The 24,488-nt window shown below is 42.3% G+C and overlaps 1 protein-coding gene across 1 annotated transcript; it reads left to right on the forward strand.

Moving 5' to 3' along the window:
- The first annotated feature begins 1,758 nt into the window (after positions 1 to 1,758).
- Positions 1,759 to 23,230, forward strand: col1a1a (collagen, type I, alpha 1a). The gene is made up of 51 exons (XM_080857064.1): positions 1,759 to 1,962; positions 3,387 to 3,578; positions 4,041 to 4,060; positions 4,169 to 4,195; positions 4,635 to 4,727; positions 5,361 to 5,429; positions 5,921 to 5,965; positions 6,384 to 6,437; positions 6,937 to 6,990; positions 7,365 to 7,418; positions 7,733 to 7,786; positions 8,048 to 8,101; positions 8,194 to 8,238; positions 8,573 to 8,626; positions 9,139 to 9,183; positions 9,465 to 9,518; positions 10,088 to 10,186; positions 10,353 to 10,397; positions 10,542 to 10,640; positions 10,795 to 10,848; positions 11,296 to 11,403; positions 11,962 to 12,015; positions 12,299 to 12,397; positions 12,584 to 12,637; positions 13,048 to 13,146; positions 13,372 to 13,425; positions 13,563 to 13,616; positions 13,841 to 13,894; positions 14,039 to 14,092; positions 14,209 to 14,253; positions 14,380 to 14,478; positions 14,812 to 14,919; positions 15,274 to 15,381; positions 15,509 to 15,562; positions 15,820 to 15,873; positions 16,039 to 16,146; positions 16,866 to 16,919; positions 17,094 to 17,147; positions 17,389 to 17,550; positions 17,808 to 17,915; positions 18,145 to 18,252; positions 18,507 to 18,560; positions 18,687 to 18,794; positions 18,923 to 18,976; positions 19,435 to 19,542; positions 19,841 to 19,894; positions 20,234 to 20,341; positions 20,448 to 20,724; positions 20,950 to 21,140; positions 21,287 to 21,529; positions 21,853 to 23,230. The coding sequence occupies exons 1-51, from the start codon at positions 1,881 to 1,883 to the stop codon at positions 21,997 to 21,999; spliced, it is 4,329 nt and encodes a 1,442-aa protein (XP_080713190.1). The 5' UTR covers positions 1,759 to 1,880; the 3' UTR covers positions 22,000 to 23,230.
- Positions 23,231 to 24,488: the final 1,258 nt, after the last annotated feature.

The following is a 24,488-nucleotide window of genomic DNA, read 5'->3' on the forward strand; positions in this document are numbered from 1 at the left end:
TTAAAATCACATAGAGAACCAGCCATTACGGGTATGAGCAATGCACCTATGCATAGACTCTTGGTCGTTGCTTCCTTGGCGGGCGGCGGATGAAGTTTGGCATCAAGGCATCACAGAGTGCGCATGTGGTGGTTGCATTTAATCTGTGTGGAGTGATTTTATTATTAGACAGATCTTGACACAGTAACCCAAAGAGTTTCAATCAAATTTAAACTTGTTGGACAATGCAAACTATCCTGAATAACGACCTGATAGACCAATTTACGCTTGTTTACGAGAATTATTTAAAAATGATGAGGACTGCGTGAATCCACCTGAGATTCAGCTGGCTATGGTGAGGTGGCAAGTCGGGCGCGTTCGTTTCATCGTCATTCTAGTAAAAGCCTTGATGGTTTGATTGGGCACATGCTCATCCAGGCTGCAACGTGTCTGTGAGCAAATGATTGGCTGCCAAATAGCGCCCTATTGTTTTTATAATAGGCTATTTGGAGTTTGTAACTCATTTATGTCAAAAACGCAAAGACGTCACTACAGGAAGTTGCTTTAAAACTGTCTCTAAAACAGTCCGTGCAATTTAACATAGTGACTTATTCTGAATGCGATCAAGCACTATTTATTACAACATATGATTTGGGTGATGCAGATCGCTGGCTGATTTTTAAAGCCACCTGTGTAGATAGTGTAAAATTAAGAGCCCTTGAGAGAAACCACGATGCAAGTCCCCATCCAATTTTTTGTCAACCTATATGTTGAATATGCCTCTAAATAACTGTGATCGTTAGTCAGGGGAGGACAACAGGGTGAAATTATAAAGGGGAAATTATTTAGTTTCACATAGCTCAAGAGAGCAAAGTCCTTAATAGCCAGTTTAGTCACCACCTATCATCCTCTAATCACCGGTATTCTCCTCAGACGACCTGTGGTGGAGAATGGCCAAGATGAAAGCACTTCTGGCACAAAACAATTTTTCTACGCGGCAGTCCACGTATCTTTCTGCCAGAACGCTTAAAATCATAAGTTTGTCTAATGAAGAAGATTGAACTGTCTCTTTCCTCTGCAAAACAATAAAAACAAACAAACAGAAGCAATATAGACAGCAATCCTCTTGCAGGCCTATTTGACAGCTATAACTATATGACAAGACATCAGATCCAAATCAAATAAGGATGTTCTCGGAGATGTTAGTTTTGTTTTAAAATGAAAACGAAATCTAACAAAACAAGCATTTCCTCTGTGAACTCATTTCCAAATTAAAATTCCACATTAACTAAGGAAAATAAACCCTTTCAAAGACATCTGATAAATAAACAATATTAAAACACATTTATTCATTGCAGCAAATACAAATCACCACATCAGCATTGAAATCCGCATAGGAATGCATGGAAATAAAGATAATCAACCACATCCTTCGTCTTTACCAAATAGATGTATAATATCGGCTATGACATTAACAGCCAAAATAAGGTTACAGGCCTTGCATGCCACCGGTCGGCGAGGATGCCCTGTGTTGCTGTAGGTTTGACAGAAAAGATGTGATGGTTTTTAGACAGAGCCGCCACCTCTTCAATCAGAGATCAAGTTTCTGAAGATGCTAGGGGAGAAAAAAAGTCCCTGAGACAGCCCCCTGGTCGGACGAAGGAGGGACTGTCTTTACTTAAACGTGAACATGTTCGAGCTATGCACTGCATCCAGCACCTCCCCAAAACTTTGGAGTATAAAAGCTTGGGGAAAAAGTTAGTTTAGGCAGTAGGGAGTTTCTGTTGGGGTCGGGATTGGAGATACAGAAGACCGGACCCTACCGTGTATGATTGGACTCTAAAAGGGGAAACAAAAGAACTTCTCTTGCCTCAAAGAGTCTACATGTCTAATATTTAGACATGTTCAGCTTTGTGGATATTCGATTGGCGCTGTTGCTCAGCGCAACAGTGCTGTTGGCAAGAGGACAGGGAGAGGACGATCGTAAGTAGGACTTTCTTGAGATCCCTGTTGCGGATGAAATTGTGACGGTGCCCGTCAGAAACTTTGAATACTAGTGATAAACATGCCGACAGAGGGCTTATATAAAGGAAAAGGTCTGCTCGTGCAAGTGTATTCTGGTCAGGGCACCTCTGCATCCTATTGTTCCACCCAACCTTTCGCTCTCCTCTGCAATAAGCACTCTACTTTTTTCGTGTATTGCGTGAGTGTGTTTTGTCTACATATAGAAAGAGCGTTGGTCCTAGATGGGCATTTTTTTTTACTGCACATGCATGCGCGAGCCTTTAAAGGCAAGTTGACACAGGTTTCAGGGCCCTGGTCTCCTAGCGCTATTTGATGTCCCCGAGCTACGTTTTCACAGCTGTGACTAGATGGACATGGAGAGATGAGTCAGGAAAGCAAATAATCCAATAGGGCGCTTTAGGTTTCTTGCATTCGGAGAAAATACTGGCATCAGTCAGGCTGTGTGATACATTTGGGGACAATACTTCATTACCCCAGTCAAGCGTGCAAAGTTAAAGAGAGACAGCCTGAGCCTTTTATGCTATATGTATTAGATAAAGATAATTACAAGAAAAGACAGCATACTTATTCAACTCCTACAAAGAAGTTTGGCAAGCCTTCCTACAGTACATCCATCTGACCAAGTAATTTGGGTGATATTTGAAATGGATTATGAGAATATGAGCGCAGTATTTAGGTTGAAATATTGCAAAGCTTAAATAGACAACACGGGGATGCTAAACCATTTTTTATGGACATTGGTGCTTTGTTGGAATAACCCCCAGTTCCACGTCTGATATGGCTTTAGCGTCTGTCCGTAAGGTCAAGCAGATTGGTGGTGTAATTGCGCCGTATAGTGGCTACTATAGGAAGTGCATCCCATTGGGATAATAGTTTCACAAGGATTCGCTCCGCCCACACTTTTTTCATGGTAATTGAAAACACATGCAGACACTTCAGACTTTCCACTCAGGGAAAAACGCAGGTCTCTGCCAAGCTGACAGTATCCAATTATTTCATAATTGGCAGAAAACACCAGACGACGTGGAACTGGGTTTTCTCCCTGTATGCAGAAATCAGACGTTGAATTTCCCCGCTCTGTAATGTTGAGATTGATAACCTGTAGGCCTTAACAACCATTGTATTTAGATTATCTATATGTCAACTGATATATCCTTAACGTGTCGTTTTTAAATATTATAGCCATAATTCCCACAAAGAATAGCAGTAGTAGGCCTCTTCTGCATCAATCATAACTGTTCTTTTGTAACTGGTTCAAATCAGTTCAAATCACTGGTTCAGTAACCTTACTGTCCATTTTAAAACGTTTGTCATCAAGTTTATGAAAAGATGTTCTTAACAACTCTCAAGCTAAACTACTTTGCTCTATTTTACTACCTCAGGCTCGGGCTTAAGCTGCACGTTGAACGGTCAAGTCTACAATGACAGGGACGTCTGGAAACCCGAGGCATGCCAGATCTGCGTGTGCGACAGCGGCACCGTTATGTGCGACGAGGTTATCTGCGAGGAAATAGCCGACTGCCCCAATCCAGAGATTCAACCCGGCGAATGCTGCCCTATTTGCCCCGACGACGGTACGAGTCCTGACCGAACATGACCGACAGGGCCGCAGTTGTAATGCTTTTCTGGGAGAGGCTCAACATGTCAAGCCGAATCCTTGCATTTCTCGATGGTTTGGAGTAACGTTTATGGATAACCTACCATGGGAACACCTGGATATTATCCTTATCCTCTGCCCCTCGTCTGCCACTTGTCCGAATGGGATTATACATAATGGCTTTTGCCAAGTCTGATTTTGTGTGGTTGTGTTTTTTTTTTATCAGTTAAGCCTATAGGGCCGAAATGGGCCCTCATCATAGGACAATGTGCTGGTGTTATACTAAAACCCATGTATATAAAACAATAAAACAATAGGCCTACTACGACATACATACAATGAAACAGAGTTAGAGCTTCAGAATATTGCCTGAAGAAATACTGACAACTTTCTTTCTGATTTGAGATCATGACACTTTTTTTCTCTGTTAACTTTATAGGTCGCCAAGAGACCGTTGAGGTAAATAGTTCTTCATTAATGATGTACAATGCAATAACATAATTGTACCCATACTTATTATTGTTCTTATTGTTATTATTATAACATGCTGTATTTCCATCTGTATAGGGACCCCGTGGACCAAAGGGAGACAGAGTAGGTTCCTCTTCCTCATTTTAAGCATGCTTTCTGTTGTGTAGAGACTTTTGTTTATGACTGTATTCTGATGCGTTCCCCATGCTAGATTTTACATTTTAAAATGGAACATGCCAACATCATGGTTATATGGAGATGTTTGCAATTCGAGATCAGATCATCAGTCAGATAATCATTGAGCTCTTTGATGTTGCAGTATTGAGGTAGTTTTGGCTAAACTGCCAGATAGATAACTAATCCATTGTAGGTTATTTAAATGAACTGAGATATTTTATGATGTATTTCCTAACTATATAATCTTTATAATAGTGGTATATTGTCTATGCAGATAGACTGCCATTTAAAATACCTTAATATCTTTATAGTTAGTGGTGGAGGTGGCTACCTTACACTAAACTTAAAATCTCTTAAAATTCCCTTTATTTTTCTTTCTAAACAGGGTCCTAATGGTCTTCCCGGAAATGATGGCATTCCCGGACAGCCCGGCCTTCCCGGACCCCCAGGCCAACCCGGACCTCCTGGTCTTGGCGGAGTAAGTCACCCCCTCTCCCCGCACACAGAAAAGTGACCCCCAAAAGCCCCAAAGGTCAACCCTGCACACCCTGAAGAATGTGCAGCCTTCAGCCACTAATGCAGCCTCAGAGAAGTACTGTAAGCACATTCACAAGAGCTAGTGCAGGTTAGGGTGCAGATTCAGTTCAGCACCAGAGTAGTGGACAGCGCTCTGGACATCACCTAGAAGAGTCCATGCTGTCTTTTAGCCTGTGACTACTGCTTGGTCAGTGTCTGTTTGTCTCTGTATGACACAGAACTAAGTACGTCTACACTTGTTGACTACATTTGTTATAATGAGAGTCAGTCTTACAAACTCCACACACTGACAAAATATATTTGAATACGCAATTATCTAGCGTCTCCTTGGGAGATCAAACCAGGAAATGTAAAAGGACAAGATCTAACTCAGTCTGTAATCTAGTTCAAAACCAGTCGACTCATGCTTTAAGATACCTTTCAGATGTTAGCTGCACACATTGTTGTTTGGAAATCGCACAACCCACATACTAAGTGCAGAAGCTGCTTTTAGACCAGTACATTGTGGTAAGGGCCATTTTGGTATATGCAACTGACATGCATCACTGACCCCCTCACCCCTTCTCTCCCACAGAACTTTGCTCCTCAGATGTCTGGTGGATTCGACGATAAGTCTGGTGGCATGCCCGTCCCTGGCCCAATGGTATGACAACATAGGCAGACGAACACCACACAAACACAAATATTCACTGTTGATGAACAGTATTGACTTATGGTACGATGAAACACAGACGCAGATGCAGACACAGACACAGACACAGACACACACACAACACAAACAGAAATCCACTGTTCATTTCTGTTAACACTAGTAACTTGACTGTTCTAGCAGGCCTTTTAGCTGTAAGGGACATTCATGAAAACCCATAGAGACTTGACATTTCTGGCTGTGTTGATAACCAACACAAGGTCAAACCAAGGTCAACTAAGCGTAATCAGTGAACTTTGTTCACCTACTTGAGTTCACTAGTGTATATAAACAAGTATTTGGACCCCATCATTCTATTTGAAGTCATTACTGATGGCATACAATACATAGATGTTGGGTTTAGGAAAATACTATGGTATCTAATGCTAAAATAGAATTTAGTTGCAACAATTAAAGTATCTTTTTCTTTTGCCTTGTCTCTCTAGGGCCCAATGGGTTCCCGTGGCTCCCCTGGACCTCCCGGTAACAGCGTGAGTATTTCCTCTCTTTTTTTTTCTTTCTCATCCCTTTAACAGAGGGTTTGGCCTTGTGCCTGCCATGAGGTCAACCAGGGAGTCTCCTGCTTGGCATGTTGAGACTCGCGGTGTGGTTGGTGGCAGGCTGCTGATTTTAAAGCAAGCACTCCAATATTTAGCCTATAGCACATGGTTAGCCTATAGCACACGGGTTCTATTACAACTAAGGCAGGTTTAGTATCACAGACATTTCAAAAAAGAAGCCTTATAACACTATTCTACAACTGTCTTTACAGAGCAACTTTTAAAGGCTATACAAACTTAGTAAATTATGCCAGTTTGTTAGATCTTATCTGTTTAGCTACTTTTACTGTTACTTTTAGTGAGTGCTTATGATAACACTGGTGATCTGAATATTTTTTTCTCCTTACAGGGACCTCAGGGTTTCACTGGCCCCCCTGGTGAGCCTGGTGAGGCTGGTGCTCCTGTGAGTACACACATTGTGACATAGAAATATCCCCATAATGCACAAAATACAGCAAAAATATACTCCAACCAAAGCAAAGAATACACACACCTGCACACATAGAGCACAAATAACACATGGGCACACATAGAATAGACGTCTTCCTTCTGAGTAATTCAGGTTTTAAATGGAGGAAAAACAGTCTATTGTCTTATGTAGCTTCATATGCTGTCCCTTATGCAGAATCCTGGAGTATACAGATATATCTTTAAAGGGTCACCTTGGTGAATTGTGAACTTTGACCTTTGACCTTGTGAACTAATAATAATGCTAGCACTTCAGAAAATGGAAATATTAAAAACAATCAAATAAATGAAAGAACACTTGAGAAGTAAGAAACATGTACTTGCTTTTACACACACAGAAACTCATAATTTATACATGCACCATATCATCATCAAACACACACACAAACACACACATGGTCTCTTACTCAAGGCTGTTGTCTTGTTTCATGTAGGGCTCCATGGGTCCCCGTGGTGCTGCTGGTCCCCCTGGGAAGAACGGAGAAGATGTAAGTTGGTGCACACCTCTACATTCTCAATACATTTCATACAAAAAAAGATAAAACAATTCCCAGTCATAGATCCAGAAAGACCTCAGGCTATTCTATTTTTCAAAGTCATCAGCAGAGCTGACAACCAATTCGGTTTTCTTTTGATTGCTGCTTGCCTGTGAAATAAGACTGGTTGACTTTGGACTAAATCAGCATTTATCTGGAATCTTGCCTGCTAGTAGTTGACTATATTATAGATGTGTGGTAGATCAGGACTGGAGCCATTTCAAAGATATAAGTTATTCTTGGGTTTTTCTGCTGTTGACTTTTATCTGTGTTGAATGATATCCAATCCTGTGCCCTCTTAACCTGGTCCTCTTGTCCTTGTTAAGGGTGAGCCTGGCAAACCTGGTCGTGGTGGTGAGCGCGGTTCCAATGGCCCTCAGGTGAGTCTTTTATTTACATCTTTTTGTTTTAATTTGGGAAACTATCATTTGGACACCTCAGTTACTCTCTAACTTACTCAGTTACAGTTAATCGATGTATAGCCCATGTCTCTAAAGGATGACATTTTGTATCTCATTTATGTTCCCACTAGAAACTCCTGCCTCTCTCGTTCATTCAATTATGCTCTATAATAGGTTCTCTCTAATTCATTGTGATATTTGAACATTGAGGATAAGTAGTGCTGTAAATGTAAAGACTGTAAATTCTCTTGAGTCATCATCTCAGAAGATAAAAATGTCCTCTCTCTCTACAGGGTGCTCGTGGATTCCCTGGAACCCCTGGACTTCCTGGAATCAAGGGACACAGAGTGAGTGACCCTACTATGTACGCCTGTGTAAAAATGGGTGCAATGTGAGCCCTTAAATGGTTCTCTCAACCATCTTGTTGTAGAACACAAAAGGGTTTAGGCTGTTAAAAAACCCTACAATCTTTTCTCAAACAATCTTCAAAGTCTTTTAATGTGGAAGACGTTGAGGCAGACACCAAGAAGAGCCTTTGTGGGAAATCTATGACCAAAGCCTTTTTCTCAGAGGTCACCAATTCAACTCTTGCTGCCCATCTTTTTTAGGGATTCAGCGGCCTAGATGGAGCTAAGGGAGACAGTGGCCCTGCTGGCCCTAAGGTGAGTGCTTCCGAATGACCAAACTACACCTAATAAAAATAAGCAACATTTCCCATGATGCACTCTTAACATCATCTTGTTCTTGCAAACAGGGTGAGGGTGGTGCATCTGGAGAGAATGGTACCCCTGGAGCCATGGTGAGTAGTCTGTCTTCATGTTTCAAAACTTCTGAGAGTACTGGGAGAAACTACCTCAAATCCTTTAACGTGTACCACATAGACACCATCATATTCAGACCCCCCCCCCGCAGGTCATAATTCATAGTCTAAAACTCTTTACACCTACACTTTACAAACACATGATACATTCCTAGTACTGAATGCACATTTGATCAAAAGGCTGTGTAATATTAATGAAGAAAGTAGATCTTCCCAGAAGTCAACAGTAGAGGAAGTATTATTATTCAAACTGTTTTGTTTTGGTAGACCCTTGTGAATTGACCATTTCTTTCTGTCTTTCCCATTTTCTTAGGGCCCACGTGGTCTGCCTGGTGAGAGAGGCCGTGCCGGTCCCTCTGGTGCTGCTGTGAGTACAAAGTTTCTTTCAAACAACATTTAAAATCTTCATCAGACAGGAAGAGCTCCTGAATGAGGCCATGAGCCAAGGAAGGACCTGGGCATGAGCTTAAATCATGACTCATCGTTACCGAAATCATTGTTTAGACCTGAAAGAGACTGTCTCTTTCATATGCTCATATCAGTCTATTTCCTGGACATGTAGTTCTTGGAATACTGGCAAACAGGCTCGCGAGCAATGACAGGATACATATATATACATACATATGATATATCCATATACATTAAGGACTAATTTCTGACCAGTAAGCTTGTTGGTCAATCCCATTTGTCATTTGTAAGTCCCTATGGGCAACAATTGCACTACTGTACAGTAATTCTCATAGATAAAGATTATACCTCAAGAATACCACCCCCTACACACACCTTCAACATAAACTCAATGGTATGGTATATCACAGGACCACAATTACATGCTATATGTATGTAATCCATATGTTTTCTTATTCCTGTGTTTTGCAGGGTGCTCGTGGTAATGATGGTGGTGCTGGTGCTGCTGGTCCCCCTGTAAGTATTCAAACCCCCAAGACTAAAGCAGCATCTTTATATCTTATCCTAGGTGTTATTAATATGTTATAAACCGAAGGGTCCAGAATGACTTTCCATGGTGTTACAAACAAACATGTAAAGCCATAATATGACTCTCCAAGTGTGTTCATTATGAATATATTATAAACTCCTAGTTAATGAGGACTATATTAGATCACACTCAAACCTCGGTTAGCTAAAAGTAAGCGTGATCATCCTTTGTCATATTCTCACATCTTGATTGTTTTTATCATTAATAGGGCCCAACTGGTCCCGCTGGTCCTCCTGGATTCCCTGGCGGCCCTGGAGCTAAGGTGAGCCATCTCAAGCATATCTCAGAATACTTCCCTAAGCCTTCTCCAACACTAAAGTTTCCCTTACCAAGATAGCTTTATGTGGGCATTTAGAGCAATACTATCTTGTGGTATTTAGCTTGTTAAGGACAATTTGTATTTGAGGTCTCTTTACATAGAAGTTTACAGAAGAATCATTATAAACATAGCGAATGTAACTATAATCTGCATTAGTGAAAGAGAGACAATTGTTTTAGAGTAGGCTAAACCTCTTTTGCGAGTAGAGAGATTGATTGATTGCTGATCATTGAGATGTGTAGTAGACACATCAATCCCATAATTTATCAACATCAATCCCATAATTTATGTTAACCCCAGCCGAATGATAATTATCGTTCCTGGGTCCAAGGTTCAACTGTGGCCAAACAAAAAACCCCAAAACAATGTATTTATGTTCATCTGGTACATCATGCTGTAGCTGGTGTACCAGTTCCCTTTAGTTAACTCTGTCTGCCGTGTAGGTAGAGCATGTAAGGTCATGGAGTCACACATGTAACTAAAGCCTGACTATGTTCTGCTTAACCCCACAGGGAGAGCTTGGAGCTCAGGGAGCTCGTGGTGGTGAGGGACCTGCTGGAGCTCGTGGTGAGCCTGGAAACCCTGGACCTGCTGGCGCTGCCGGACCTGCTGTAAGTAGACCAAACCTGTCCTTTTTGTTGTAGTTGTCTATTACTTTGCTGGCTTGTCTGTTGCTCTGGATGACCTGTGAAGTGTGTTGATAAGCCGGCTGTCTCGTCACGTAGTCACTACTAACTTTGCTGCCATTTTGTTTATTTTGCCTTGTCTTCATGACAGGGAAACAACGGAGCTGATGGTGCCCCCGGTAACAAGGGTGCCCCTGTAAGTACACAATTCTTGCTTTTTAAAGCAATTTTAGTTTAGTTTAGTTTGTTTTGTTTAGTTTAAATTTAGTTTAGTTGTGTTCAACTTCTGTCAAGCGGGGTGGTTGCAATTAAATACCTGGATCTCTGCTGCCCCCTACAGGGTGCTGCTGGTGTTGCTGGAGCTCCTGGCTTCCCTGGACCTCGTGGTCCCCCTGGAGCCGCTGGTGCAACCGGTGCCCCAGGATCTAAGGGTAACACTGTAAGTGGCTCAATCACACTATTACAGAAAACACTGAAATTTACTTTTTTATATAAGTTTGGTTAATTTCATTAATGTATAAGCATTATCTTTTGACATCAAACTGAATATATTATGTTAATGTGTTAACGGAATGTATTCATCTCTATGCCAGGGTGAAGCTGGTGCCCCTGGATCTAAGGGAGAGTCTGGTGCCAAGGGAGAGGCTGTAAGTACATCTGCAATATCCCATAAACCCTGTCAAACAATACTGATGACATAACCCATACCCCTCATACACATCTAAATAAAAAAATCAATTAATATTCCTTTAGTGAATTAGTTACCTACATTATTCAACAGGGCATCTAGTATCTTTTTTGTTTTGTTCATATTAAAAAAGATAGTGCATGTTGTTGGTTGCGCATTTAAATTACATTTTTGTTTTAGTTATTTATAAGGAATCCTTAACTTATACCACAAACACAGATCTCTGGCATAGTCATACTGATTTTCTAGCCCTTTTTAGCCATAACTACATACACAGTGTTCATGACCCTGCCAAAGACACACCTGGAAGATTCCCACATATACACATGTTGTATATTTTAAGACATTGTCAACCATCTTGTATTTCTCTCAGAAGCTTTAACCCCTGTTGTCTCTTATTGTTTAGGGTGCTCCTGGAGTCCAGGGACCCCCCGGATCTGCTGGTGAGGAGGGCAAGAGAGGCGCTCGTGGTGAGCCCGGTGGTGTTGGAGGACGTGGAGCCCCTGGAGAGCGTGTATGTTTCCCCCACCATCCCATTCCCTTTCACTTTCACTATTCCTGACAACCTCCCTTTCCCAGTCAAGGTTCCCAGTTCTGCCTGAAGTGTACAATTAGTCTCTGACAGGAATTTGGTAATAACCTATGAAAGTTGTTGATTGGCAATATTTAATAATAATAAATTGACATAAATTGTTTTATGGTTAATGGCCTGGAATTCACATTAGCCTGTCTGTGTTCTCACAAACCTGGATTCATGACAGATACTGAGAAGTCTTCAAAGTAATGATCCATCCCTTGCTATTAGAGGCAATAAGAAAATCTTACTTGTTGCACATTTTTATTAAACTATTACAATTTACAATTTATATTTATATATTTCATGAAACTACTACTATCAAAAAGCCTGTGACATTGGCAACTGGCTTGCTTCTTGTATTGCCATTTTGGATCTGTAATAGCTGATGCAGAATGATCTTGTCATAGCTCCATCCTTGTTACAACACTTTGCCAGGTCTCTTGCTGTAATTCATTTATCATGGTATTGACCCACATCTGTATTTCTCTCTTACAGGGTGCCCCAGGTAGCCGTGGTTTCCCCGGTGCTGATGGTGGTGCTGGCCCCAAGGTGAGATACAAAAAGAAACTACCTGTTTTGAAAATCTGAATAGTTTTACGCATTAACTAATTGATGGACTGATTGATTAATTGACTGACTGATTCATTCAGTCATTGTTTGACAACAAAAGAAACCATAATATGGAAGACTAATCAGTACTTAGAAATGTATATTATGGAGAAAAATATGCTTTGTGTCTGACACAAGGACTCCACAGTGTCTAATCATTTTCTAATTATTGGAGTTCATGGTGACATTTTGGTTACATCACTCTTCCCCTCTTCTCCTCTAGGGTGCCACTGGTGAGCGTGGTGGTCCTGGTGTTGTTGGACCTAAGGGTTCCTCTGGTGAGCCTGGCCGCAACGGTGAGCCTGGCATGCCTGGATCCAAGGTGAGTTATTACCCAAATCAAATTAAAGATCAGAGATCTTTACAAGGGATATACAAGGTGTATTACCTTGTAGGAACTGGAAACCCATCAGCTAACTGGGAATAATAATAATAAATCTGTAACTTTGCTATGCCATTTGACCACTTGCCCTCTATTTGACCTTTCATACTTTTTTGCCCATCTTAGGGTATGACTGGCAGCCCTGGTAGCCCTGGACCCGATGGAAAGTTGGGACCTTCTGTAAGTAGAGCACCTCTTCTTCAGCATTTTTAAAACCACTCAACACATGCTCCCTTATGCTAAATCACTCGACACAACCTCTTCGTGCTCAACCACTTCACGCAAGCTACCTTATCATGCTCAACCACTTCACACAAGCTACCTCATCATGCTCAACCACTTCACATTAGCTACCTCATCATGCTCAACCACTTCACACAAGCTACCTCATCATGCTCAACCACTTCACATTAGCTACCTCATCATGCTCAACCACTTCACACAAGCTACCTCATAAATTCATGGAGGGAGGTTTATAGAGGTTCATTACATTTTATCAACAAATCAACCACAAAATCCATTTTATGGAATAAAACCCTTTGAGAGCTGTAAGAGACTCATGGATTTCCCTTTCATCCTAAACCTTATAGGGTGCCGCTGGACAAGATGGCCGCCCCGGAGCCCCTGGCCCTGTTGGAGCCAGAGGCCAGCCTGGTGTCATGGGATTCCCTGGACCAAAGGGTGCTGCTGTGAGTACCAACACATTTCAGTTAAATCGGCTAAGGATGTTGATAACTTTTACCTAGAAACTGCTATGGCTAGTGAATGGTACCTCATTAGTACTTATTGATCATAATTAATAACTGTCTTAAATTAACTAAGATGAATAGTAATGTTGAATTAACTTCCAAGAAGATGTAACTCAGGTTATCACTATTTTGTCTTCAGAGCTAACATCTTCTTTTCCTTGACAGGGTGAGGGTGGCAAGCCTGGTGAGAGAGGAGTGGCGGGACCTCTTGGCCCAGGAGTAAGTACACTCAACTACCCTCTCAGCACCCTCTCAGCACCTAACCTCAACCCTTATATTATTTACTTACTTAATAAAAAGACACACCTTTGAGTCCTTTGTATGCCTTATTTTAACCGCATTCTTATTCTCTATAGGGTGCTGCTGGCAAAGATGGTGATGTTGGTGCTCCTGGTGCCCCTGGCCCATCTGTGAGTGCCCTACTTCTCCACCATCCCATAATGCTCTTCTCCATTTCCACCTGTGTAACATTTTAGCCCTCAACTAGCAACCTGATATAACTTGCCAGATGAGGGCTAAACTTGCTACATAACTTTGGCAAATACTCAATGCTAGCCACAACACTAAATGTTCCCACAATGGATGCTATTTTTCTCTGATGAATGTGATTTTTCTCCATTATCTGTTCCTATAGGGTCCTTCTGGAGAGAGAGGTGAGGCGGGGCCTTCTGGTCCTCCCGGATTCCAGGTGGGTGTTTTCTCCTTAACCCTCTTCAATAATTGAATACACTCTGGGAGTGTTGTAGACGGTAAATCACTCTGAGAGTGTTGTAGACGGTAAATCACTGAATTCGTCTCATCTGGTTTTCTCCCCTTTGTCTCCTCACTACAGGGACTTCCAGGACCTCAAGGTTCCACTGGTGAGCCTGGCAAGGCTGGTGAGCAGGTGAGCACCTCTAAATCTAATGCCTTTGTACAAAATGTTATTACATAAATGTTCATTCAACTGATTTAACTGTGATGTGACATAAACTGATTCATCAACGCATCTCTTCTCCACAGGGTCTTGCTGGTGAGGCTGGTGCTGTTGGACCTTCTGGATCTAGAGTGAGTAATTCTCCCGCAATCAGACAGATCTGCCTTACAACAGATCTGCTCAGCATCTATGGATCTTCTTGTTACTGCTGTACAGATCCTTCACAAAAGCTCACATCCCTTTCTGGTCTTCCTCAGGGTGACAGAGGATTCCCCGGTGAGCGTGGTGGCCCTGGAGCCGCTGGACCCGCTGGTGCCCGTGGTTCTCCTGGATCTGCTGGTAACGATGGAGCCAAGGTAAGAGCACAAGGATCGTGACACCAACTAGTATAGCGCGAAATATAATCTTTTTTTGTTTTAAATCAGCTGAACTTGTGGTCAACATGACTGTCCACAAAGTAAAAACTACATAATAATGTCTGTTATAACATAGCCAGAACCATGCCCATAGTTGTAATATACAGACAATTACATCTAGATGACCACTTTGATAATGACAATGGCTATGATGGTTTTGAGACATATTTACCAGCACTAATACCAGCACCAGCTCTCTTAACAAAATGTTAACAGAAGAACCCTCATCTAAACGAATAATCCCATGTTCTCCTCTCTGTCCTCCCATTCCAGGGTGATGCTGGTGCCCCAGGTCCCTCTGGTGGTCAGGGATCCCCAGGACTGCAGGGAATGCCTGGCGAGCGTGGTGCTGCTGGTCTCCCAGGACTTAAGGGCGAGAGAGTAAGTCCACCAGATTCTCAGTGGATTATTGATCGATTCGGTACATTGATATGGGATTTGGTGACCACCATAAACACAACAACAAAACGCAGATCTTAAATGCTCTCTATGGCTGTTTGCTTGCATTGTGCCCTACATATAAGTCACTTTGGACAAAAGCAGATGTGAAATGAAGTCAATATAGTCACTTTAGTCAGATAGCAGTTGACCTTGGAGTGACTTTCACAGAAAGAACTTTGAAACAAAAATATTATTAGTTAAACTAAATTATTGAAAATAATGTTGGTGCACCCATCTGTGGACAGGAACTGTAGTTTCTGGTGGACTTGTTCTTTACTGATTTTTCATTGATAGGGCGAGGGAGGTGCCAAGGGAACCGATGGTGCCACTGGTAAGGACGGAGTCCGTGGAATGACTGGACCTATTGGACCTCCTGGCCCTGCTGGTGCCCCTGGTGACAAGGTGAGCCTCCTTGGTTTTAAACTTCAAACATAAAAAATGCACATGTACATGGATTGTTGATCACGGTTCGCTTTAGCTTGTAGCATGCTCTAGCTAGGTCTTCAATACCTTGTTTCATTCTACCTAGGGTGAGGGTGGTGCTGTTGGAGCTGCTGGCCCTACTGGTGCTCGTGGACAACCTGTGAGTATATTTCACGAACTTACAAACATTACATACTATATTATTTTAGTTATAGTGATATATTGATTAAACTGGTTATACTGATCGTCAACATCAATAGTCTTAGCAGTAGAAGTAAGGCAAAAAAATAGGTCTCACCCGATTTGAAGTCATGACTTCAGTATAATAGCACACAAAGTCACTGTATCAGAATGCAGTATTTGACCCTTTAGCTTTAATTCACATGATTAACTCTCCCATGTTTGGTCTTCTGCTAGGGTGAGCGTGGAGAGTCTGGTCCTCCTGGACCTGCTGGATTCGCTGGACCTCCTGTAAGTATCCCAACAGCCACCTGGCCTGTCCACCAGCTATCCACACACCTGATCCTAAATACCCCAACTAAATGGAGCGTCTAATCTCCTACTGACATGTGCTTGGGCACTGTGCTGTAAGTGGGCTTACTCGATCTAATCTTTTTCTTCTTCCTCCCCATACAGGGTGCTGATGGTCAAGCTGGTGGCAAGGGAGAGTCTGGTGACACCGGTTCCAAGGGTGATTCAGGAGCTCCCGGACCTGCTGGAGCCACAGGTGTACCTGGACCTCAGGTACCAAATTCACCTCACCCACAACCCCAGTGACAATTTGCCCAAAACCAGGCCAGGAGTGGGCATGCCCATACACCACACAAGGCATCTGTAGAGTGATTGCAGGGATTCACTCATTAACAGAAACACTCACTGGACGAGTACAACTGATCAGTTGTTTGAAGTCTAAGATCAGTTCTTGGAAAGATTCCAATCAGGTGTGCACCTGCATGGTTAGAATCAACACCAGCAGCAATTTTACATGGACAAGGAATTATAGTCAACCAGCGTGCCAGATTGATACAAAAATCAAGTAATACAGTAAGACAATAGCAAATTATTTAGAAATGTACTTTTTCCCTTTTACTCATCTACAACGCTGTACTAGAAATCCTGTGCAAGTGATTGTGGAATATCCTATGTACACTGCCTTGGCCATCATGGCAACTAAGACAACCGTTTACTGTGCATCCTGTTAGCCTGGATGTTGATTAAAACTTTGATTTTGATTTGCCAATTTACTTATTTGAGCTACCTATAAATAAGCAAATAGCCATTCTGCCGATTAATTGTACAGCATTCCTAATTGGCCATTGTAAGTTTTTCACACACCAATGCAATGGTGATTTAAAAAAACAATAACAGGAAGTCCTAAGAAGTCACAGGACCGTTATACACCTAATAATATTAGGTCACTGTTTGCTCTTCCTGTTTACTAATACATGTTCACATCCACCTAGGGCCCCGTTGGTGCTACCGGATCTAAGGGTGCCCGTGGTGCTGCTGGACCTCCTGTAAGTATATTAATTTAAAAACAAACTACTTGTCATTAATATAAGTGTGCCATGATTCTTGGTACTCAATATCATACGCATTACTGCATCATTCATTTCTACATTTTAACATTTCATTTCAACCAGGGCCTGTGAGAGTTGAATTTAACTTGTTGGGCTTTTAACCAATTTTAGGGTGCTACTGGATTCCCTGGTGCTGTTGGCAGAGTCGGACCTCCCGGCCCCTCTGTAAGTAGGCCATTTCTTACAATCCTTACACTCAATAAAAACAACTTCCTCACAAACTCACAATAGTGACCCATGCAATACATCAATCTACAAAAAAAAAAAAACGTTTCACTATATGTTGGCAATTCACATATCAATGACACTTAAATGCACTTTGTATCAAGGCCATGTTGTTTATAAGTTCCATCAAATTCATCAAGACTCTGACTAACTACCCTTTTTGCCATTCATTACCTTTCAGGGTAACTCTGGCCCAGCTGGACCTCCCGGGCCTGGTGGCAAGGAAGGACCCAAGGGTAACCGTGGTGACACTGGACCTGCTGGTCGCACTGGTGAGGTTGGTGCCGCTGGACCCCCTGGCGCATCCGGAGAGAAGGGAGCCCCTGGTGGTGAAGGACCCTCTGTAAGCCCCAGATACTCGTCTAATCCATATATCCTTAATTTGTAGAGCTCCACATCAGAGGGAGTGTCTAACAGACAGTGACCTCAAATATTTGCATATGATCTTCAAAAGGATTTAGGACACAATAGTCATACAATCTCCGGCTCCGGCTTAACGGCTTTTTATTCTTTCTAGAAGATCTTTTTAGAGTATTCACCTAACATGTTAAGTTCTGTTGTGCTCAAGAAATGTAAGTGTGCTCTGCCTTATTTATTTAGGGAGCCTCAGGTACCCCCGGACCAAGTGGAATTGCTGGAGCCCGTGGTATTGTTGGTCTTCCTGGACAGAGAGGCGAGCGTGGTTTCCCTGGTCTTTCTGGACAGCTTGTAAGCATTCCCCTCTACTGAACAACTTATCAAGCCTAAATACAACTCAGATCAAAGAATGGTGATAGATAAGACAAGATAGATAAGATAACTTCTTATTTCATAACTCCTGATATACAGGAAGATGTATTCTCCGGGCCTTGTTCCTCCATGTTGTTTTTTTTCAATCTTGTGTTAATAACAACAGGGGTGTTTTATTGATTGCTCACGTCTCTCATTATCTTCTTAGGGAGAGCCTGGCAAACAGGGACCTGGTGGACCTGCTGGTGAGCGTGGACCTAACGGGCCCATGGGACCTGCCGGACTTGCTGGACCCCCTGGCGAGGCTGGTCGTGAGGTGAAAATCCTTTCTGGACTTCGCCCAAATAACAGCTGCCTTTAGAACAGATCTGGTTCTGATCTGGCTCTGATTTCCAATGTCAGGTTTAATTTGAAGTATTGGAGTGGTTTCCAATACAAGTCTCTGAGGATTCCTAAGTCATTAGCACAATAATGGCACCTCATTAAGTGGTAAAAGCTCAACAGGTGAATGTCTAAAAGAAGAAGTACAATGTCAAGTACACAGAATAATTTCTCCTTTGTTTCTCATAGGGTGCTCCTGGACAAGAGGGAGCTGTTGGACGTGATGGTGCCGCTGGTCAAAAGGTAACTACATCACTCTTTTGGTTACTGGTGAATTCCTTTCGAAATTCAATGTCCTCAATACCTGTGTGTGTACCACACCAGCTCTTATTTTGACTAACTTTTCACCATTGCCTGGTTCCACCATAGGGAGACCGTGGTGAGTCCGGTGTTTCCGGAGCTCCTGGTGCCCCTGGACCCTCTGGTGCTCCTGGACCAGTCGGACCTGCTGGCAAATCTGGTGACCGTGGAGAGGCTGTAAGTGTCCACAAAGCCTCCATCTGGCCTGCCCCAATAAAGAGCAGTTGGTACAATGAAAATACATCCCATTCTAAGAGGGCATGAAATAACATCTGTTTTCTCTCCCTCTCTCTGTCCAACTCCAGGGCCCTGCTGGTCCTGCTGGCGCTTCTGGCCCCGCTGGTCCTCGTGGACCTGCTGTAAGTACTCTTCCATTTTCCCTCCTCATCCTTAGTCAAACTTCTATCCACTTTGGGGAACAATGTGCATTTCCCTGTATTTGGTAAATGCACTTCAGGATGGTCTCCCTTCTACTATCTTCATACGGATGTTTTGGGATTCTGTCAAGTTTCCAAAGCTGTAGGCTATCAGTACGTTAATGTTAATACGTTTATAAAGTTTCCTAAGTTCATAGTTTAATACGTTTCCTTAAAACATGTTCAGATAATTCTGATCACTGACCAAGCTGTAGGCTTGCACTCAGTACATTGATGTTTATCTTGTTCCTAGAATGTCCTTAGTCTGTGTAGGCTTGCTGTAATGTATTCAGACTGTGGTTTCTTTAAAGCATCCATAGACCATCCTTATTGTTGAATCTGATGTTGGCGTACAGTTGAATTGAACTAACTTGACCTCCTTTGCACTTTGTACATCACAGGGACCTGCTGGAGCTCGTGGAGACAAGGGTGAGGCCGGCGAGGCTGGAGAGAGAGGCATGAAGGGACACAGAGGATTCACTGGCATGCAGGGACCTCCTGGATCTCCTGTAAGCCAACTTGCAACGCTTGACTCGCACCATAAAATATTTAAAAGCTACAAAACCACTAGTTTGAGAACAAACAAACATCTCCACTCCACACTCACACCTTAACCTGGTGTTTTCAGCCAATAATCTGCATTGTCATGTTCTGATTGATAATGGAGGAAAGACCTTCTGAGCATATTTAAACCAGAAACACACTTTAGCTTTAAGTGTCTTAGCACATTTACATTTACTTACCATAACAGATATGTCACTATAGTGCAATGTATTTATGGATTTTAAACATTATTTCGATAAATAGGGTTCTTCTGGTGAGGCCGGACCTGCTGGTTCTTCTGGACCTGCTGGACCTAGGGTACGTATTTGTTGTATTTCTTTGCAGTACGCTTATATTTTTGTATTGATTTGTACAATAAGGATAAAACTACTATGCTATGTTGTCTCAGCTATGTAGTCTCCAGGAGCATGTATTTGTTGAGACCAGTGCTTGCAGTATAACTACAGGTTAATCTATTGTAGTTGACTTTGAGTAATTCCAAAAAATATATATATTTCATAACCCATCACTTTAACCTGGGAGATATAGTCGTCAAGTAAACAAGACAAAAGACCACTTCAGCTTGAGTGGGGGGAAGTTAGGTGCAATGTCCCTGCAATTCCATCTCATGTAAGTCTCTCTCTTTACTATACCTAGGGACCTAGTGGTTCTGCTGGCTCCGCTGGTAAGGATGGTATGAGCGGACTGCCTGGACCCATTGGACCCCCTGGACCTCGTGGTCGCAATGGTGAAATTGGACCTGCTGTAAGTCAACATCACCAATCTCTGCAGTTCGCCTCATTGACAATACACAAGATGTGGTTATGAGTGCAACTATAAGCCTTCTGCTATCCCTTTTGTTATTATTTAGGGTCCCCCTGGACCTCCCGGACCTCCTGGACCCCCTGGTGCCCCTGGTGGCGGATTTGACCTCGGCTTCATTGCCCAGCCTCAGGAGAAGGGTCCCGATCCCTTCCGTTTCCGTGCTGACGATGCCAACGTGATGCGTGACCGCGACCTGGAGGTTGACACCACACTCAAGTCCCTGAGCCAGCAGATTGAGAGCATCCGCAGCCCCGATGGCACCAGGAAGAACCCAGCCCGCACCTGCCGTGACCTGAAGATGTGCCACCCAGACTGGAAGAGCGGTAGGTCTCTCTCTAGTTGTGTCTGCTTGTTTATGAGCTTACTGTTTGCCCCTCCATCAAGAATACCATACATTTCAGTGAGAAGATGAATGGTATTGATGGTTTCCTTATTATTTTCTATTTCTATCTGACAATATAAAGGTTGTGCCTGAAATTACTTCTCACACCACTTATTTGACAGTCTTTAGAAACTCACACTCATATTGCCCCATGTTTCCCAACCAGGTGAGTACTTCATCGACCCTGACCAGGGCTGCACTGAGGATGCCATCAAGGTCTACTGCAACATGGAGACTGGCGAGACCTGCGTCTACCCAACTCAGGCTGACATTCCCAAGAAGAACTGGTACACAAGCAAGAACATCAAGGAGAAGAAGCACGTCTGGTTCAGCGAGTCCATGTCCGAGGGTTTCCAGGTAAAATCCGTTACCCCATTTGAATCTTTTCCTTATTGTTTGGGGAAGTAGAGTCTTCAAAATGTTTCCTGCATCATCTGAATACCACTCCCTGTATGTTCAAGTGACTGTTGCTAATTCACCTTCTAATGCCTTCTCTCAATCAGTTCGAGTATGGTAGCGAAGGATCCAACCCACAGGATGTCAACATTCAGCTCACCTTCCTCCGCCTCATGGCCACTGAGGCCTCCCAGAACATCACATACCACTGCAAGAACAGCATTGCCTACATGGATCAGCAGACAGGCAATCTCAAGAAGGCCCTGCTCCTGCAGGGCTCCAATGAGATTGAGGTCAGAGCCGAGGGCAACAGCCGCTTCACATACAGCGTGGTCGAGGATAGCTGCACGGTGAGTTTTTCTTTTTAGTTATCTTTCTCCTTTTCTCTCTGTACATGAATGTATCTTCGTTCTCTTTCTTGTGACTTCAAGGTAGAATTTGATGTGGCTAGTGTGTTGTGTAGATAAAGGTGGAGAGAGTCAAAGACCGGTTTAGTGAAGTAATGTCTGCTTTAGTGGTGACTGTAGTGCTGTTTGAAGACAAATACTTAGTGGTACTCCCTGTTCAGTCTTCAAATCTATGATAAAACAATGAAGAAAGAACCAGTTTATAGGAAAAGATCTAAGTTCCCTCAGGTACTGACTGCACTCTCTCTTTTTTGTCATCATCGCAGTCGCACACTGGTGCATGGGGCAAGACAGTCATCGACTACAAGACAACGAAAACATCCCGTCTGCCTATTATTGACATCGCTCCTATGGACGTTGGTGCACCCGATCAGGAATTCGGCATTGAAATTGGCCCAGTCTGCTTCTTGTAAAAAAGAAATCTGGACTTGAAATTGTTTGTGTGTATGTGTGTGTTATTTTTCTAGCCGTCATCTCTCTAAATCCATTTCCTATGCATTAAAAAACCCTCAAGTTTGATTTGGCTGTCAAAATGGTCCAGTTGCTTAAAGCTGCGCTTCTGAAGACAGTGGTCGTGTGTTATCAAGTTTTTTTTTTCCCTGGGACCACTATGTCATCACCACCTACACCGAGGATACTTTAGAAGACTCATTTGTTTCACTTGCAACAAGAAAATAATTTATACTTGTAAAGTGTAAAATCTCCCCCCTGGAATTTAAAAAACATCAGATACAGGTGACTTTTTTTTACCACTGCGGAAGGACAATGAAAAAGAAAAAAACAATGCTTTGTACCATGTTCAGGTGTTAAATAAATATGGAAAACGACTGTAAAGTGTCTTGTGGTTCTACCCTCCAGGACAAGCAACCATCAAAGGAAAATGCCATTGTTCTTTCCAGAGTCACATGCAAGCATCAGTAGAGACAGGGGTTCGACTTCATTTTGAAATCTAATGGCTACCTCAGACAAGAAATCAACTCTAACCAGTGTTAGACAACCCCAGGGTAGATTTTACACAATGGAAGTATGATGAGCAAGCAACAGCTGCAACGGTGCTATATGAGGCCTTGTTAGTTGGATGTATTAGAATTATGCTTTTGGAAGTAATGTTTTGCTCTCGTTCTTGCTTTCAGGGCCTTTGGTGCTAAGAAACCACATGATCTTGTTGTTCAGTTGTAACAGATGCCATCTTTTTAAAGTTTGTGCTTGAACAGTCCTTGAGCCTTGGTTAGGGGTAAAAACTACAGCTGTGATGCACACAGTCTTTGTTAGTGTAGAATAAGCAGCTGGATTTGTTTAAACTATTTTGTTTTGTTTTGTTTCAAACACCTTTTTGACACTTTTTGGTTGTTGTCTTTTGGTTTTCTTTTTACACCCCCCTCCCCCTCCCTTCATGTTGTCCAATTGCCTTTGGCAGTTACCCCTTAAGCCCTTTTGTATTTGATTTCATTTGTTTTTGACAAGAGTTTTGGGAAAATGAAAACAGGAAAAAACTGAGAAAGTCCACCTATCATGAGAGAAGCAGACACACCATAGGGGGATAAAATCAAGAGGATCTGTACCTATTTTGTATATGTATAATAATTTGAGATGTTTTTAATTATTTTGAATGCTGAAATAAAGCATGTTAAGTGGTCGACCTTATGTTTGTCAGACGTGATCTTGACTTATCCCTTCACTGCCCAAAGGACTTGAATGAAGCACGGCTTGCACCTGTTACAGTTGTTTTTGACTGAAAGGAAGATTAAAGAAAATCTCAGAAATAATTGTCTTACAATTGTACCTGTTTCTCTGAACTTCAGCTTTGTCTAAACATTTCAGTCAACAACATGCTTATATTGCTTCAGGAGATTTGGAGTTTATTTCAAGTGCAGAAAACACTTCCAGCTATGTACAATAGGCCTACCTTAATTTGGAACTTTGGTCCTCTGCAGTGGTTGTCTTGAGCTTACCTGTATCGAAACCATTTTTCTATTTGAAGTCTTTCAATTACCCATGATTTGAAACGTACGATTCCTTAGTATAAATCCCAAATGTAATCCAACAGATGGGGAGAGAGAGACTCCGTTTGAAGTAAATCCGTAAAACGCGTTGTCAGTTTAAGTGTAGACTAAATACTTGCGCTGGGCAAACAGATCCTTACACAAAGTAAACATGTCCACCGTAATTGACGTCACAGGATGTTCAAGAGATTTTGTTTCGTTCTTATTCGTAGTCAGTATACTCAGATTTACACTCTGATACTGAGTTTGTAAGTGCCTCCACATAATCGTCTTCCTGCCCAAATATCAAGTTGTTTCCTTTTTAGTTTTGACCGGTAAAATGGGCAGTGGCGTTTATAAGACTCCTCTGCAGTCTGTATCCAGGTTGTGCTGTAAATTGTACTCCAAAATCGAAATGAAACCAACCTCCAGCTTCTCTCCTCTCCTCTCCTCTCCTCTCCTCTCCTGAAAGTGCCTGTAAAACTGTTGCGTTAGGTGCTTCTCCTTGGGCCTCAAACAAAGGGCCCGTTGTCTGCATACCTTCACTGGATATCTGTGCAGGGTTCGAATGAAGAATGTTGGAACCAAAAGTATTTCCTTCTGGTCCCATGTATGATGGGTCTTTCTGTTTGTTCACAAGGATGATTCTCTTTAACTATTCTTTAAAATCTTATTAGTCATAGTGCAGTGTATTTAGTATTAAGGACTGCATTTCACAGACGTTTTCAGTTATGGGAACATATTGCTTTGTTTGTTTGTGCGTGTGCTTGTCCGCGTGTGTGTGTATAAATAGTATAGAAAAGGTTATCAAATCAAACCATACAGTTTAAGATGTGACCTAAGAAATATGGCTTCTGAAATGGAACATTTATTTACAGATGGTTGCAGCTGTCATAATGGTTACAGATTGTAAGTGTTGC

This window comes from Sprattus sprattus (assembly GCF_963457725.1).
Source record: "Sprattus sprattus genome assembly, chromosome: 18".
Taxonomy (NCBI): Eukaryota; Metazoa; Chordata; class Actinopteri; order Clupeiformes; family Clupeidae; genus Sprattus; species Sprattus sprattus.

What these genes read in the sequence shown, in the direction of transcription:
- col1a1a (XM_080857064.1), top strand. Translation starts at nt 1,881, where the DNA reads ATGTTCAGCTTTGTGGATATTCGATTGGCGCTGTTGCTCAGCGCAACA. An exon ending in ATGGTACCCCTGGAGCCATG is followed by an intron (nt 8,239 to 8,572) that starts GTGAGTAGTCTG and finishes CCATTTTCTTAG; the next exon opens with GGCCCACGTGGTCTGCCTGG. An exon ending in ATGGTGGTGCTGGCCCCAAG is followed by an intron (nt 12,016 to 12,298) that starts GTGAGATACAAA and finishes CTTCTCCTCTAG; the next exon opens with GGTGCCACTGGTGAGCGTGG.